Source organism: Chanodichthys erythropterus, chromosome 1 (assembly GCF_024489055.1).
Source record: "Chanodichthys erythropterus isolate Z2021 chromosome 1, ASM2448905v1, whole genome shotgun sequence".
In the NCBI taxonomy this organism is placed as follows: Eukaryota; Metazoa; Chordata; class Actinopteri; order Cypriniformes; family Xenocyprididae; genus Chanodichthys; species Chanodichthys erythropterus.
This window is the reverse complement of record NC_090221.1, coordinates 20,826,246-20,841,608: the sequence shown is the minus strand read 5'-3', so window position 1 is coordinate 20,841,608 and position 15,363 is coordinate 20,826,246. Positions and strand designations below refer to the sequence as shown.

Below are 15,363 nucleotides of genomic sequence, written 5' to 3'. Positions count from 1 at the left end.
TCTCTCACCCTCTCACCCTGTGTTTGGTCACCTTCTGTAGAAAATACAGGAACTGGAGCACTTAGAGCCAAACAAGCACAATGGACGTAATCTCAAAAGAGGGCCCGCTCTTTTTGCAGGGTGTCAAGTTTGGGAAGGTAAGGTTCATTGAAAATCATCATTTAACACTTACTTCAAGGTGGAAATTAGGTGGCTTTAATTTTATTGATTATTATTATAATTCTAGTACTGGTACTACTATTATTTTTGATTCGCTAGTTTTTATGCATTTTATATTGTTTATATTAATAATATATTTTATACAGTTTATTGCTCAACTAGCAGCGCGTGAAGTTAGTCAGGCCGAGGTCATAAGTTAAACTTGCAAGGGACACGCATACTGATAAAAATGTGATCACTGTGATTAAAAATGTCATGCAAATGCATAAATACGATTTTTTTAGGACATTAAAACCAACCAGATTTAAAGGGAGATTAAAGTTTTTTAAATCATCACTCTTACCCTCATGTCATTCCAAACCTGCATAGCTTTCATTCTCCTGTGGATATAAAAGATTATGTTTTGATAATTGTTCCATACAATTTAAGTGAATGGACACCAATGTTGCTTGGTTCCCAAAGTTCTTCAAAATATCATCTTTTGTGTTCCGGAGAAGAAAACGTCATGCAGGTTTGGAACGACATGAGGGCGAGTAAATGATGACAGAATTTTCATTTTCAGGTGAACTACTCTTTTAACGTAAGTGCAATTTATTAGGTAGGATGTTCTCTTTGCTAGGAAGGTATGAAAATCATTGCTAATCAGTTATAACAGCATTAAAGCATCCATTTAATTATTTACAACCAGCCTTGGGAATTATAGTTGGTCAGAAATCTTCAACTGTACATTATTAATATAGAAGGGAAACGGCAGCTGGTTAACCACCTGAGGTGTTTCCGTCTTCATGGTAGCATTTAACGGCCATGAATCATGCATAGGAGATAAAATGAAGGAACTTTTCAGAACTTCTTCTGCCGCCTCTGGCTTGTTCTCCCAGATACTAACCAGTCCCAGTGGAGGAGCACTGAACACAGACAGTTTGATGTTAAACCCTTCCGAGTTATGCCACAAAATAATTCATTTTCCTTTCTCTGTCTTTGCCTCGATTAAATCTTTCCCCTGCAGAAGATATGGCGGAAATCCTGGCTGGTTCTGTTTGAGCCCAGCCCTGCAGGAGTCGGTCGCATGGAGCTGTACGACATGCGTGATGGAGGGCTGAAGGGCTTCTCCATTTCGAGGCCTGCAGGGCTCAGGAAAACAGACAAACGGGTGATCCGCCTGACAGACTGTCTGAGCATCACCCCGGCCCCAGGAGAGAGCTGTCCCACAGATTGCTCCGCTTTCTTTTTAAACACCACCTCATGCACCTACACCATCGCTGCTCCCACTCGGGAGGACTGGATCTCTGTTCTGTGCCAGCGAGCATTTCAGGTATGGTGATTTTATCAAACATTACAGCCAAACAAACCTTATCCTTAACCATAACTTCATTTAACAATTACATTTCATTCACATATTTGGCTGATGCTTTTATTCAACATAACTTAAATTGCATTCAAGGTAGACTATACATTTCATTAGTTTATGAATTCCCTGGGAATCGAACCCATGACCTTGCCATTGTTAGCACTATGCTTTACTGTTTGTTTAAAATCAAGGGGATATAAAAGAAATTATTTATAAAAAGTGTTCAACTAAGAACAAGGATGTTGATTTAGAAAAGAAAATATTGTTGGATCCCGTCTCCTTTCAGACGTTACCGTTTTGATCCAGTCATATATCCAAAACCAGTTTGTTTTGTCTGATACCCTAGACTAGTAAACACTGCATTTTGTCTCATATCCAAGTTTGTCATCAACCAACTTTTTGGCAGAAGCAAAAGACAACGTGTTGGTAAAACAAGCAGTGAATTTTAGTTGCATCTTTCTCGTAAGCCGTCACAAAGCAAGTCATAATTAGATGAAAGTACATTTTCCCACTGCTAAAGTGACTAAAGTCAACACATCTATGATAAACTTCAGTTTTTGAGGTACAGCTTCACACAACATCTTGCCTGTCACAGAGGAAATGTTGATAACCACACCTTTGAGTTCATGATTGCACAAGTTTTTTCAAAGAATGATAGCATAAAAAAAAGAGGAATTACTAATGTACATTGCTAACTGCCTTATATTTTTAAAGACCCAAGGAGCTGAAGATACCAGGAAAGTCCAGAAAGATAAATACTTGCCACCGGCTGACAATCAACTGTACTCCACCTGGGGAGCAGGTGAGACTGTGGTCTGAAAATACACTTCACTACAAGCAAAGCCTGATCCCAGACCATGATAATGATTATCTACTGTTAAACTAGGTGTTACCAACTTGTTTGTTGCAGTTGAGCAACAGGGTGATGCAGATGTACTTCTGTTTCCATTACTCATTATTTTTGACCTTCATAGATAAAGAAACATTGATCTCAAAAACACTAAGAAGTCTAACATATTATTTGATGAACGGAGACAATCGGGTTGTCGAGGAATTTAAAAAATGTAATTGAAGTAAATGATATGATGATTAATTAATTAAATTATTCTCAAATAATGGCATAGATTAATATATTTTCTGAGAAAAATACCCAACTGAAGACAGTTCAAAGACATTGCGGTAGATAAATGACAGTGTCAAAATATTGTTTTGTTTCCTTATCTTTGAACATTAAGTCTAAAAGTGTTCCGGGTCCAGTTTGTGTTTAAAGTATGTGTCTAAAGTCTTGTCTTTTTATCTGTCCTATATTTTATTTTATTTTATTTCATTGTTGGTTTTGTGTACTCATGCAGATGGCCATCTTTGGTGTTACATCATGTCTTGCTGTACGTTTCAGCATATTGACAAATTTCAGTCATAGTCTTGTTTTATTAACTTGTAAATTTTCTTTATTTACATTTTTTTGGGATCTACCTTCCTCTTTCTCATAAATAAATATTACACAGTGCATGCCTAGTTTTTCATATTCTTAGTATTAAAATGCCCACCCAGAGGTGCGTTAAATTACGGAAGTTCTTTGAAAAGTTTCTTTTTTTTCTTTAGTGAATGACTTAAGGTCTAGTCTCAGACAAACTGGTGGTCAGCCTCAAGCTGAATTTCAACACTGATAACGTTAATGATTCAGAACACAAAGTAGCTAGGGAAATTCCAATGTAATTTACAAAAAAATAATGATCTGAATTGAACTCTGTTTTTGAGCCACACAGTACTGCTGTGGGACTATAGATCTATGTGTGCATAAAAATATGAGGTGTTAGAAACTAAGGGCCCTCAGTACATAGTAGCTAAACCAGTATTTGTCACTCTACCTTAAAATATAAAAGTAATCATTTAAAAATATAATATTGTTGCAGTGATCAACTTACTAGGCCGATTGTTAATTGACTTTTTTTAGTGGAAGCTTTTAGTTAGTCTACATTTAAGACAATTTTATTCAATACAATATTTTCTCAATTCAGATCAACATTTCATGCACTGTATTTATTTATCAAGTAGTTTACTATGTTTACTATAATATTACTATACACCGATCAGGCGTAACATTATGACCACCTTCCTAATATTGTGTTGGTCCCCCTTTTGCTGCCAAAACAGCCCTGACCCATTGAGGCATGGACTCCACTAGACCCCTGAAGGTGTGCTGTTGCCAAGATGTTGGCATCAGATCCTTTAAAGGTGCAATATGTAAGAATTTTGCAGTAAAATATCCAAAAACCGCTAGGCCAGTGTTATATATTTTGTTCACTTGAGTACTTACAATTTCCCAAATGTTTGCAACTATTTGTAAATCGTGAGAAAATTAGTGGGACATCACCGGGACATGTGAGGAGTCGCCTGTCAATTGCGTCATACCCGCGTTACCCTCGGTTTTCCGGTTTTATTTCATAGAAACCATGGAAACACCAGACGCTTTAATATATTACATGTTTTAATAGGCAAGGGAACAACTGTTTTGATATATTTATAGACAGAAAACTAACTATTGTTATATAGCTCAACACATTTAGTCTTATTGTTTAAATCAAATTTTCTTGATTGTTTATTTTTTTTTTGCGAGTACCATGCTTTACCATGCCTCAGAGAAAAACACTATTTTGTCAAGTTGCTAACATAATATAATCAGATGCAGCTTTATTTTTAGTAACAGTAATACAGCATTTTCTCCATCATACAATACGTTTTAAAAATAATTGCAAGTAATTTATCAACACAAGCCATCCAGCATTTAATATGATATTCTAAAATCGATCTAGCTTACTGCTGTGTGCAACAAGAGTCTCACAGCAGCCACCGAGCGAACGCACAGATTGTTATAACATAATTTTCAACACACTCAAATGTATCCAATATGTTAAACTGAGCTGTGTTACCTCATACTCATGACCAGAAAAGCGAAAGCAGCGCTGGCGACTGTGGCATAATAAAAGTTCCACTGCTCGCGGTGTGTTTCGCAATCGCTCCAGCGGCCTCTTTCAGCTCCCAAAACACTCCTGCTCTGCTTCATACTACAGAAATGTTAATAATCGCATCCATGAACATGACTTCTTCCCGAGTCCGATCCCAATTATTTTCACCATTGAGGTGAAGACCACATTCCCAAGATTCCGAGCTCAAACTTGGCATCATCAAGCTACGCTTTTGTTTTGAATAGGTCTCTAGCAACCTCTAGCGGACAGAAAATATTACATATCGCACCTTTAAGTCCTGTAAGTTGCGAGGTGGGGTCTCCATGGATCGGACTTGTTTGTTCAGCACATCCCACAGATGCTTGACTGGATTGATATCTGGGGAATTTGAAGGCCAAGTCAACACCTCAAACTCATTGTTGTGCTCCTCAAACCATTCCTGAACCATTTTTGGCTTTGTGGCAGGGCGCATTATCCTGCTGAAAGAGGCCACAGCCACCTGGGAATACCGTTTCCATGAAAGCGTGTACATGGTCTGCAACAATGTTTAGATAGGAGGTATGTGTCAAAGTAACATCCACATGGATGGCAGGACCCAAGGTCTCCTAGCAGAACATTGCCAAAAGCATCACACTGCCTCCGCCGGCTTGCCTTCTTCCCACAGTGCATCCTGGTGCCACCTGGCCATCCATGTGATGTAAAAGAAAACGTGATTCATGAGACCAGTCCACCTTCTTCCATTGCTCCGTGGTCCAGTTCTGATGCTCACATGCCCACTGTTGGCACTTTCGACGGTGGACAGGGGTCAACATGGGTACCCTGACTGGTCTGCGGCTATGCAGCCCCATACGCAACAAACAGCGATGCACTGTGTATTCTGACACCTTTCTATCAGAACCAGCATTAGCTTCTTAAACAATTTGAGCTACAGTAGCTCGTCTGTTGGATCGGACCACACGGGCCAGCCTTCGCTCCCCATGTGCATCAGTGAGCTTTGGCCGCCCATGATCCTGTCACTGGTTCACCACTGTTCTTTCCTTGGACCACTTTTGATAGATACTGACCACTGCAGACTGGGAACACCACACAAGAGCTGCAGTTTTGGAGATGCTCTGACCCAGTCATCTAGCCATCACAATTAGTCACTTGTCAAAATCGATCAAATCCTTACGATTGCCCATTTTTCCTGCTTCTAACACATCAACTTTGAGGTCAGAATTTTCACTTGCTGCCTAATATATCCCACCCACTAACAGGTGCTGTGATGAAGATGATCAGTGTTCTTCACTCCACCTGTCAGTGGTCATAATGTTATGCCTGATCAGTGTATATTACTATGTTTACTATTAAAGGGGCTATATGTAAGATTTTCACTTTAATGAAGCATAAAAATACCCCAATATGTTTGCAGATATTTAGGAAACATGCTAAGTTCACCTGCTTGTTTCTCAGAAAAACAATGCTACAGCCAGATATTCTACTTTGAAATGTGTGTTCCGTGTCGGAATGCCTGTCTTTGTTTTGGTCTGTGCGAAACTATGTGCTGCCAGATTATCCAATAGTATCACAGGTTGCCAGTTGGAAGAAAACACTGCATATTGTAGCCATTGAAACCAGCAAACAAACTGGCTCAGAGACTCGCAGATTCTACCAGACCTAAAAAGCCTCTGAATCCATCTAAAAATCTCTATGAATGACAGCATATTAAAACACAGATAAATCAACTCAGCTTACAGTGTGTAAGTCTCCTCAGCTTTCATTGTCAATAGAGGGTATGCATGTGACGTCACCTTCAACCGTTACGACTGCGGTTATGCCCGCTAAGTGGCAAAAGACCGAGCAGCAGCATTGGTTTTCAGCGTGAATGTCGCGAAAAACACACAAAACGCATCCAAAACGGGAAAGAGCTTTGTGATTGACTGTACAAATAGCTTTGACACAAAACCTGAGGTATATATTTAAAGACTGCCGAAAGCTACAGAAAAAAACAGCAAATGGATCACTGCAATTTACAGAAACAGCTGGACTCCAGCAGAGAAACATGTATTTGCAGTTATCATTTTGTGTCAAATTATTGGATTTTGAGGTAAAATCATACCGTATATATTGTATTGTTATATATTATGTTGACAACTCATCAATTAAATATTTTGCATCTTATATTCTGCATAAATGGGTGTTTTTAAATAAACAATACTGACAAAAACTATACTATAAAACGATATGTTTTAGGGCTGGACAATATGACGATATATATAACATTGATATAAGTGATTAAGCAGATTTAAACCTACCTATATTGTAGTTATATAAAATATTCACAGGCTGATTTGCTTTATGTATTTCCCCTGCGTCGAAATCAGGCACATATAAATGTCAGGAAACACGACTCCTTGCTGCATGTCAATATCCATGGCTTAGGTTTATTTGACAAGTTGTAAGGAACACTTTCGAGTCCAACCTTTAGTGTAATCTTTTGTTTTACTCCGTTTTCGCAGTTTCCCCTATTAAATCCAGTCACGCAACAGGTTCTTTTGCCACTCAGTCCAGCTGAGGGAGCGCGTTCCGGCGGGAAGCTGGCAACCGCGTCTTTGAACGAGGGGGCGGGGCAAACAATATTTTGAATTTGGACTGCAGTACCTATTTCGACCACTGGGTGTCATTACTACATACAGCCCCTTTAACATTATACTGTAAATATCATGATAATGTTTAACCCTCTACCGCATAGAGCTGCCATATGGCAACATACTCTTTATGTTCATTTCCTTGCCACCGTCTCTTTAAGAGAACATTCTAGTTTTTTTTATTGGTAAGAGAAGACCTTAATTTAGCCAATGATGTGCTTTGGTTAAGTCACATGACATGCAATTTTTTTCTGTGACGCGATATCTGACAGACTGCCATCTCTAGTCGGTAGTTGCTGAAAGCAAACTAAAACGTCAGTAACAAACAAGGACCTGCCCATGTCACATTCACAAAAAAAATGTTAACATCATCTCAGGTAAGGTATGATGACATATTCACCACTCAAAAATGTTTTTATGAAATTAGTTTTTGGTAAATCGAGAAAATGTCTGTAAAGTGTAAGTGGCTGTAAGTGTATTGTAAGTGTGTAGAGCACCAAATGTGATGTCTACATGTGTCTCACCTTTGGAAAAAAAAAATGCTTTTTGAAGTTTCATACAGAAAAAAGGTGAAATTTAAAGAATATAAAGCATTATTCAGCAAAAGAGAATGGAAAAACACAAGATGTTGGAAAATAAGTAAAAGGTATTGTTTATAATTACTGCTAAAACTTAGTAATAATAGCACTAATTGATTCAATACAAACAACATTTCTGAGGAAAAATATGAAATATATATACTTACACTTATTCTAAGTTTTTCCACTATTGTACATTGTTGCCATATGGCAACATATCATAAAGTACCTTAAAATAATATTTTTTTCCAAAAATTTTTTTACAGCACTTTAAGTTAAGCCATTCTAAGAAAAGAAAAAGAGTCAAATATTTTTTTTTATAGATTTATCATAATGTGTGCGGTAGAGGGATAAACAAAAGGTCTTTATTACAATAAACCCCTGCAGGGTGATACAAGACCCTTCCGTTTGTCTGTTCAAACTTTTTCATATTTATTGATTGAAGAAATTTGAAAACGTTTTGGTAAAATTGGGTATGCAGTTTTTCCCATTATTCAAGTCAAGATTGTTTTTAGACCAAACATTCATGTAATCAGTTTCACTACTTCATAATTCTTGGCCACCCCTGTAAAATATGTTATGTTCTGTCTTTGTTTTAAATTCCAGAGGTCTGACCTGACAGGGTTTGTCAAGAGAGACTTTGGTTTGATGTTTTTCCATTCCATCCCACAGGCCAGTTCCAGGTGACAGTGCAGAACACAGACGCGTCTCAGAGGTGCAGGATGTCTGGGTCATACCTGCTGTCTTCTGAGAAAGAAGCTATTTGCCTGCTGGACCTCAAGACCGGACAGGCCATCTACCACTGGCCCTACAGGCTCCTCCGGAGATTTGGCCAAGTCAAGGTGCTTCATAAGGAATAAAGATATGTAACACTCTGACTCAACATTTTTGCTTATATATAAATGATTTAGATAAAATTTTAATTGGCAAATACTTGAGAATCTATGAATGGATCATTATTGCAGTGATTGCAGAGATGTTTTGGCAATGGTTATTTTAACCTTAACAGATGCAGTGTCAAGCTTTTTATTTCTTAAACAACGGAAGATGTATCATGGCTATATTCCAGGATGACAATGCCAATATTCATCAGGGTTAAAATTTTGTAAGAATGGTTTAGAAGAATCATTTTCACACATGGATTGGCACTTCTGAGTCCAGACCTTAAAGGATTAGTTGACCAAAAATGAAAATTCTGTCATTTATTACTCACCCTTGTTTCGCTCCACATCCATAAGACCTTTGTTCATCTTCAGAACACAAATTAAGATATTTTTGATGAAGTCAAAGGTTTCTGTCTCTCCATAGAGATCCAACATCCAGTGGCTTAAACTCAATTTTATGAAACGACATGCTTTGTTTGCACCAAAAAAAAAAAACAATTTATAACTTTATTTACAAAAATATTGATCTGCAATGCACAACGGATCTCTATGGAGGGACAGGTACCTCTCAGACATCATCAAAAAGATCTTAATTTGTGTTCCGGAGATGAAAGAAGGTCTTACGGATGTGGAACGACACAAGGGTGAATAATAAATAACAGAATTTTCATTTTTGGGTGAACTAACCCTTTAAACCTCAGTGTAAGTATTTGGGATATGTTGAAGGAGACTTTACATAGCACTCTACAAGATCTTAACCAAACATTGATTTCCATCAAGAGGTGCATAAATTTTGGTCAAGATCTTGTATTGACAAAGCAAGAGGTGAGCACTCTGTAACGTCTCCTCCAGCACATCCCAAACACTTATAATTAACTAGTTAAAATTAACTAGTCTGGACTCAGAGGTGCCAATTAATGTGTGAAAATGAATCTTCATGCTCCCTTCCAACCATTCTTTTACAATTTGATCCTGATGAATCTTAACATTGTCATCCTGGAATATGGCCATGATATGTCTTCCTACATGGTTGATTAAGAAATAATAAATGATAATAAGCTACACACTACATCTTTTATGGTTAAAAGAAATGTTGCCAAACATATAACATGCTAGAAGCACACTAATCACTGTAATAATGAGCCATCCATGGGCATCCATGTTAAGTACTCTTAAGTATTTGAGTAATATATATATACTGTATGTAGTTTTATATAAATCATTTATATAAGCAAAAATGTGAAGTAGGAAAAATGTGCAGAGTGGTGGGTCCCTAAAAATTCAGTAAATAGTAATATTGTGAAATACTATTACAATTTAAAATGATCTATCTATCTATCTAAATATTTTATATATATATATATATAATTTTTTTTTTTTTTTTTTATTCCTGCGATGCAAAGTTGAATTTTCAGCATCATTTCTCCAGTCTTCAGTCACATGATCCTTCAGAATTCATTGTAATATGCTGATTTGCTGCTCAAGAAACATTTATCAATTATGAAATCATTTGTACTGCTTACTATTTTGTGAAAACATTTTTTTTTATTCTTTGAATAGAACAGAATTTATTTGAAATAAAAAAAAAATTGTGACATTATAAATGTCTTACTTTCACTTTTGATATATTGAATTATTTTCTTGCAGTTTTTTTTTTTAATATAAGTGAATATAAGTTTTTGAATATAACTATTTATGTCTTTTCAGGGGGGAATTATGATCGAGGCAGGTCGTCGCTGTCACACTGGGGAGGGTCAGTTCATTTTCTTGTCAAAACAGGGGGGGCAAATACACAGGGCCATAGAGGAGGCCATCATGCACCAGAGTGTCCAAGAACTGCTAGCACAAGCTACTGCTCTTCCGCAACAGTTTGCACCCCAGCCCCCCTCGCCTAATAGCAAACCAAAGGACAGGCCTAAGGCGAAAATGCCGCCTCCAATCAGCATGAATCAAGACCGACCGCACCCAGCATTACAATGCAAATATGGACAGCAAAAACACAAAGCCAATGAAGAGGCACACCAGAGTCGCCAAGAGCTTCTGTCACCATCCACGCCCCTTCCACAAGCCATTTCAAACCCACCAATTTCACCAAAACCCAAAATTTATGTCAAAAAGCATTTTTCACGCAACAAGAATCAGGACAGACCTTGCCCTCCTACAATGCAGAAATTTGGACAGCCATTACACAAGCTTATTGAAGGTGCTCTCAAACAGCAGAATGTCCATGAGCAGCTGGCATCATCCAACCCTTCTCAACAAGCCCCTCCACCACCACCGCCATTGCCTAAAACCAAACCATGGGACAGGCCTAATGTTAAAATGCATCCTCCGGCTAACTTAAATCAAGAAAAACCCTGTCCTGCACTACCACGCAGAAACATCTCCTTACCAGATCCACCTTCTTGTGTCAAAAGCCCTGTGAGTAGCCCAGATGAGGTTTTGTATTCGATGATATTTCCACAACCAAAACCAAGAGCAAAAATGAATCTCCCAGGAGTTGCAACACCTCCCAGTCTACCACGACACTTCGGATTTAACAATAATCCAGATACAGATGTAATTATGGGGAAAGAGAAGGAATGGAAAACATCACAAAAACCTTCTAAGAGCAGCGATTTGGAGGCTCCCTACACTAACTGGACTGCTACGACTACTGCCAAGAGTGATGAAGCGAATATTGAGGATCTGTATAGCAAAGTGAATTTTGCCACTAAGCGTAAGAACAGACAGACTGAGGACAATGGTGGTCAAGAGCAGCCAAACGCTGACCAACAATCTCCTGTGACCACCTCAAGTGAATTCCCAGTTGACTTCAAACAGACCCTTTCTACCATTCTGTTTAAAGATCTGTCCAAATTGCCACCCCCATTTCCTTCCAGGTCACATGGGGGAAGTTACGATCAGTTAGACAGTATAGATGATCAGATGACTGATTAAGGTTTCTATCTCTACAGTTGAGGCCACTGCTATTGTAAGTGATTTGTATTATACTGTGCGATGAGTTTTAACATTGTACTTTTTTAATAATAATGTACAGAATATATAATAATTAAATAGGCCTATAAAGAAAACTGTATGATATGAATACTAAAGTCAATGATTGTATTTGAAAATAAGATATATTGTACAAATGTGTATTTCGACCAATATATCAAAAATAGTCAAACAATTTGGTTGTGATTTGGTCGCTCTCGTGAAATAGTTCTCATTTCAAAATGTTGGTGTGCTTTTAATGCAGTGTTTCCCAACCCTGTTCCTGCAGGCACACCAACAGTAGGCCTACATTTTGGACTTCTCTCTTATCTGACCCATCTATTTCTGGTCTTGGAGTCTCTACTAACGAGCTGATTAGTTGAATCAGATGAATCAGTTGAATCTGTTGGTGTGCCTCCAGGAACAGAGTTGGGAAACATTATTTTAATACATCCTTTAAGTTAACTTTTTCATTCGGTGAAATCTCATTTCTTCTTTCAACTCTGGCTACATAGCACGAGCCATAGGCCAGTGCGGATCTTGAATAAGCATTTTATTGGTTGACTACTCATGAACGGACACGCCCCCTTGCGGCATTGATTAAACTCATTCGTGAACGAACTAAGTGAATGAAGCACTTCGTTCGTGAAGAGGAGCTGCTGACCGAGTCATCATGTGAGTCAGTCAAGTTCAAAACAATTGAACAATAAGGAACAATTATATATTTGACTCAATTGAAATTAAGTAGCCTGAGGGGGGATAATGTTGATTTTAAGGTTCAACAAAAGACATACGTCAATATTAATTTGCTTTGTTGACATTTGGGGAACGCGTGTGGCGTTTAAAACGATGACTTGTTTCACTCGTTCGAACTGTTGAGTGAATCATTTAAACGACTCACACAACACACAAAAAGACAATTTCTCAAACTTTTTGACACGGTGTCTTTGTGTGTGTTGTGTGAGTCGTTTTAACCCGAAGAAAGAGCAATTTTGAATCAATCTTTTTGGGTTCAAAAGCTATGCTGGTTAATCAGTGGGATGGGATACTTTATAAAAGAACCTAAAACTGCATGAAACGTTTTTCATCCATTCAGATTGCGCGATTGACTGTTATATATAACCAATGTATGAATCGAAGCAGTCCCAAAAAATATATGTAAAGAAAATCTTTATTAAACTTTTGAGGTAATAAAAAAATCACAAAGAGACATAAATAGCATTTTTTTGTCATTACTGATGAAGGTTTTGTACATGTGGAATGGAAAAATCCAAATTTAGGCAAGTGTCTGTCTTAAAGTGCAACTAAAGGGCTTGAATAGCTTTTTCCTTTCCTTTTTTTTTTTTTTTTTTTTTTGTGTGAGTTTTCAGAAATTTTGTCAATCAAATAATGAAGCATTTTCTAGAAGAACTAACCATTATCCACAGGGCCTATCTATTTGGTTCTTTCAGTGTCTACTAAAACACAGACAAATAAATTATGATTAAGCAGAGTGCCACAGTCTCAAAGTCAATCCAGCAAAGCCATCAGCGTCCACCAGTCTGACCTTCTTCAATGTCGCTGAAATGGGACGATTCGCCATCACTCGCATTTGACGTGACATCATTTTTCTCCGGAACAAAATTAGAAGAAGTTGCGTCCAGTGCGTAAGGGATGCTGGTCCTCAAAGTCTGAGCTGAACTCCTCTGTCCAAGGTTACCATGGTTGCCAGATGCGCTGCATCCGTCCATCAGACCTCTACAATCCGACTGCACAACACCTTCCAACAACTCGGACAGTTCTGTGATGTAAATCTGCGCCATCTGAAGGGTGTCATATTTAGATAGTTTTTTCTCGTTCTCCAAGGAAGGAATGACGCTCCTCAGTTTGTCAAATGCTCGGTTCAGTCCGTGCATCCTCCGCCTTTCTCTCGCGTTAGCAGCCACGCGTCTGTGTCTTTGAGGTCCGGTGAGATTTTGCTGAGACCCCCCATGTGCTTTAGATCCTCCCAGATCCGATTCCGCTGTTAAAGGACTGTTGGCTCCAGACATGTACTTGTCCATGGCGGCATCCACCGACGAGGGAGCGTAGTGGTCACCTGTGGATGAGTACGCGGGGGTCGCGGAGGTCATCCAGGCCCGTGGGTCACTGCGGGTCAACCTCGGATGTTCAGAGAGAGAAAAATCATCCGGCCGTCCCCGAAATTTCCCATCTGACCAGTGCAAAAGTTTGGTTTTTGCTGTCATTGCTGATATAATGTAGGCTACAAAAATAAAAAAAATTAATAAAAAATCAAGTGTGGAGAATGCAGAAACTTAATCTTGCTGTCTTGGGCGGGCCCTTTACCTTCAGACAGGATCCTTGTCGGCCTTATAGCGGCATCACCTCCCTCCCTCCTCCCATCAGTGCTCCTGTTGAGTGCTCTCAGCCAATAGAAAATGCTCCTCAAACTTCCACAGAATAAAGAGTTGTTGTTTTTTTCCTTCCCCACACGTCCTGGAGTGATGGAAGATCTTTTTCAAAGAATAATGATCACAACACAGATAACATTTGTTTTTATAAATTTAAATTAATTACTGCAGATATGTAGATTTAAATACTAATAATATTTATTTACATTTACAGCAGACATATTTTGTGATGTCTGGGTTGTTTTTTGTTTGTTTGTTTGTTTTTATTCACATTTTGAATCATTTTGCATCGATTCTTAAAAGTTAGAAATAAATAGCCTAGTCAGAAGAACTCAAATCTCAAACCTCAGAGGACTTGGTCTATAACATCCTTATCCACTTTATTCAAGATAAGCAACGGAATTGGTATCCAATAAAATCCAGCAAGAAACTTGCATAGCAGCGTCATATTTCTTCTCAAATAAACTGTAAAAACTGCAGCAATAAAACGAGCAGGTGGAAAGCATGTCGTGAGTCGCACCTGTCGTCAGCGAGGTCCAGGAAAACTGATAAGTGTCTTCAGTCTCGTCATAAATCATTTAGCAATGAAGCAAAACAATATTTGGACAAATCATAGGTGGAGACGCTCAAAGAGAAACAACACGAAACGACCATGTTGTTGTATAGAGTTAAAGAAAAATAATTTAATACACTTATTGATTTTTTTTGTTCTTTTTTATTAGGCTATTAGAACCAGAAAACAGTCAACTTAAACTTTATCAACTTAATTTTTGTAATTTTTTTTTTTTTTTTACTAGTTCCAGCTTTAAATAGTCAACTTGTTTTAAACAAAACACAAAATGATTTTTTTTTTCCTTTTTAAATTTGCTTATGGAGTAAAAAAACATCTCTAATAGGCTATATTTAGACCTATATGTGATAAACAATGACAGGATTTATACTGTGTCGATATGTTTCTGAACGGAAACCGCTCAACAGAGTTGTTTCAAGGCTGTTACCTCCTCAGGCGAAGGGGACTTCTGTTCGCGAGCGTAGCCTATATGTAGATAACTTGTTATCTAGCTTTGTGGTTAATGAAACATTTAAAAAACTCCGTTGAAAGTTAGCCTATATGCCTATGTCATATTTACCTATTTATTTAATAAGTTTAAATTAAGTTAATAAGCCATTGAGATGACTTGGAAAAGTGTCCCAAACAACTTGAATTGCATTAGCCTAATGATCTATAACATTTCTTGATCTAAATTGTTTAACAAATGTTATTGTAAATGTGCAAGCCATTAATTCAGTTATCCAATAGATGCCTTTCTAAAATCCTATGTCAACATTGTGTAAACGACATGCCTGTTTTGAACAGCAGGGCTATAGGGAGCCACTGATGTCTATAGGACTATTTCTTGTCCTTTTTTAAATAGCATTTAACGTCCAAGTCAAC

At 37.9% G+C, this 15,363-nt stretch overlaps 2 protein-coding genes across 2 annotated transcripts; one reads left to right on the top strand and one right to left on the bottom strand.

Annotated features, from left to right (window-relative positions):
* Positions 1-11: 11 nt before the first annotated feature.
* Positions 12-11,502, top strand: dok3 (docking protein 3). Its single transcript, XM_067381868.1, has 5 exons — positions 12-137; positions 1,166-1,471; positions 2,222-2,309; positions 8,351-8,520; positions 10,270-11,502. The coding sequence occupies exons 1-5, from the start codon at positions 81-83 to the stop codon at positions 11,500-11,502; spliced, it is 1,854 nt and encodes a 617-aa protein (XP_067237969.1). The 5' UTR covers positions 12-80.
* A 1,559-nt stretch (positions 11,503-13,061) lies between these two features.
* atoh1b (atonal bHLH transcription factor 1b) lies at positions 13,062-13,868 on the bottom strand. Its single transcript, XM_067381881.1, has one exon. It carries the CDS (start codon positions 13,761-13,763, stop codon positions 13,065-13,067), a length of 699 nt encoding a protein of 232 aa, XP_067237982.1. The 5' UTR covers positions 13,764-13,868; the 3' UTR covers positions 13,062-13,064.
* Positions 13,869-15,363: the final 1,495 nt, after the last annotated feature.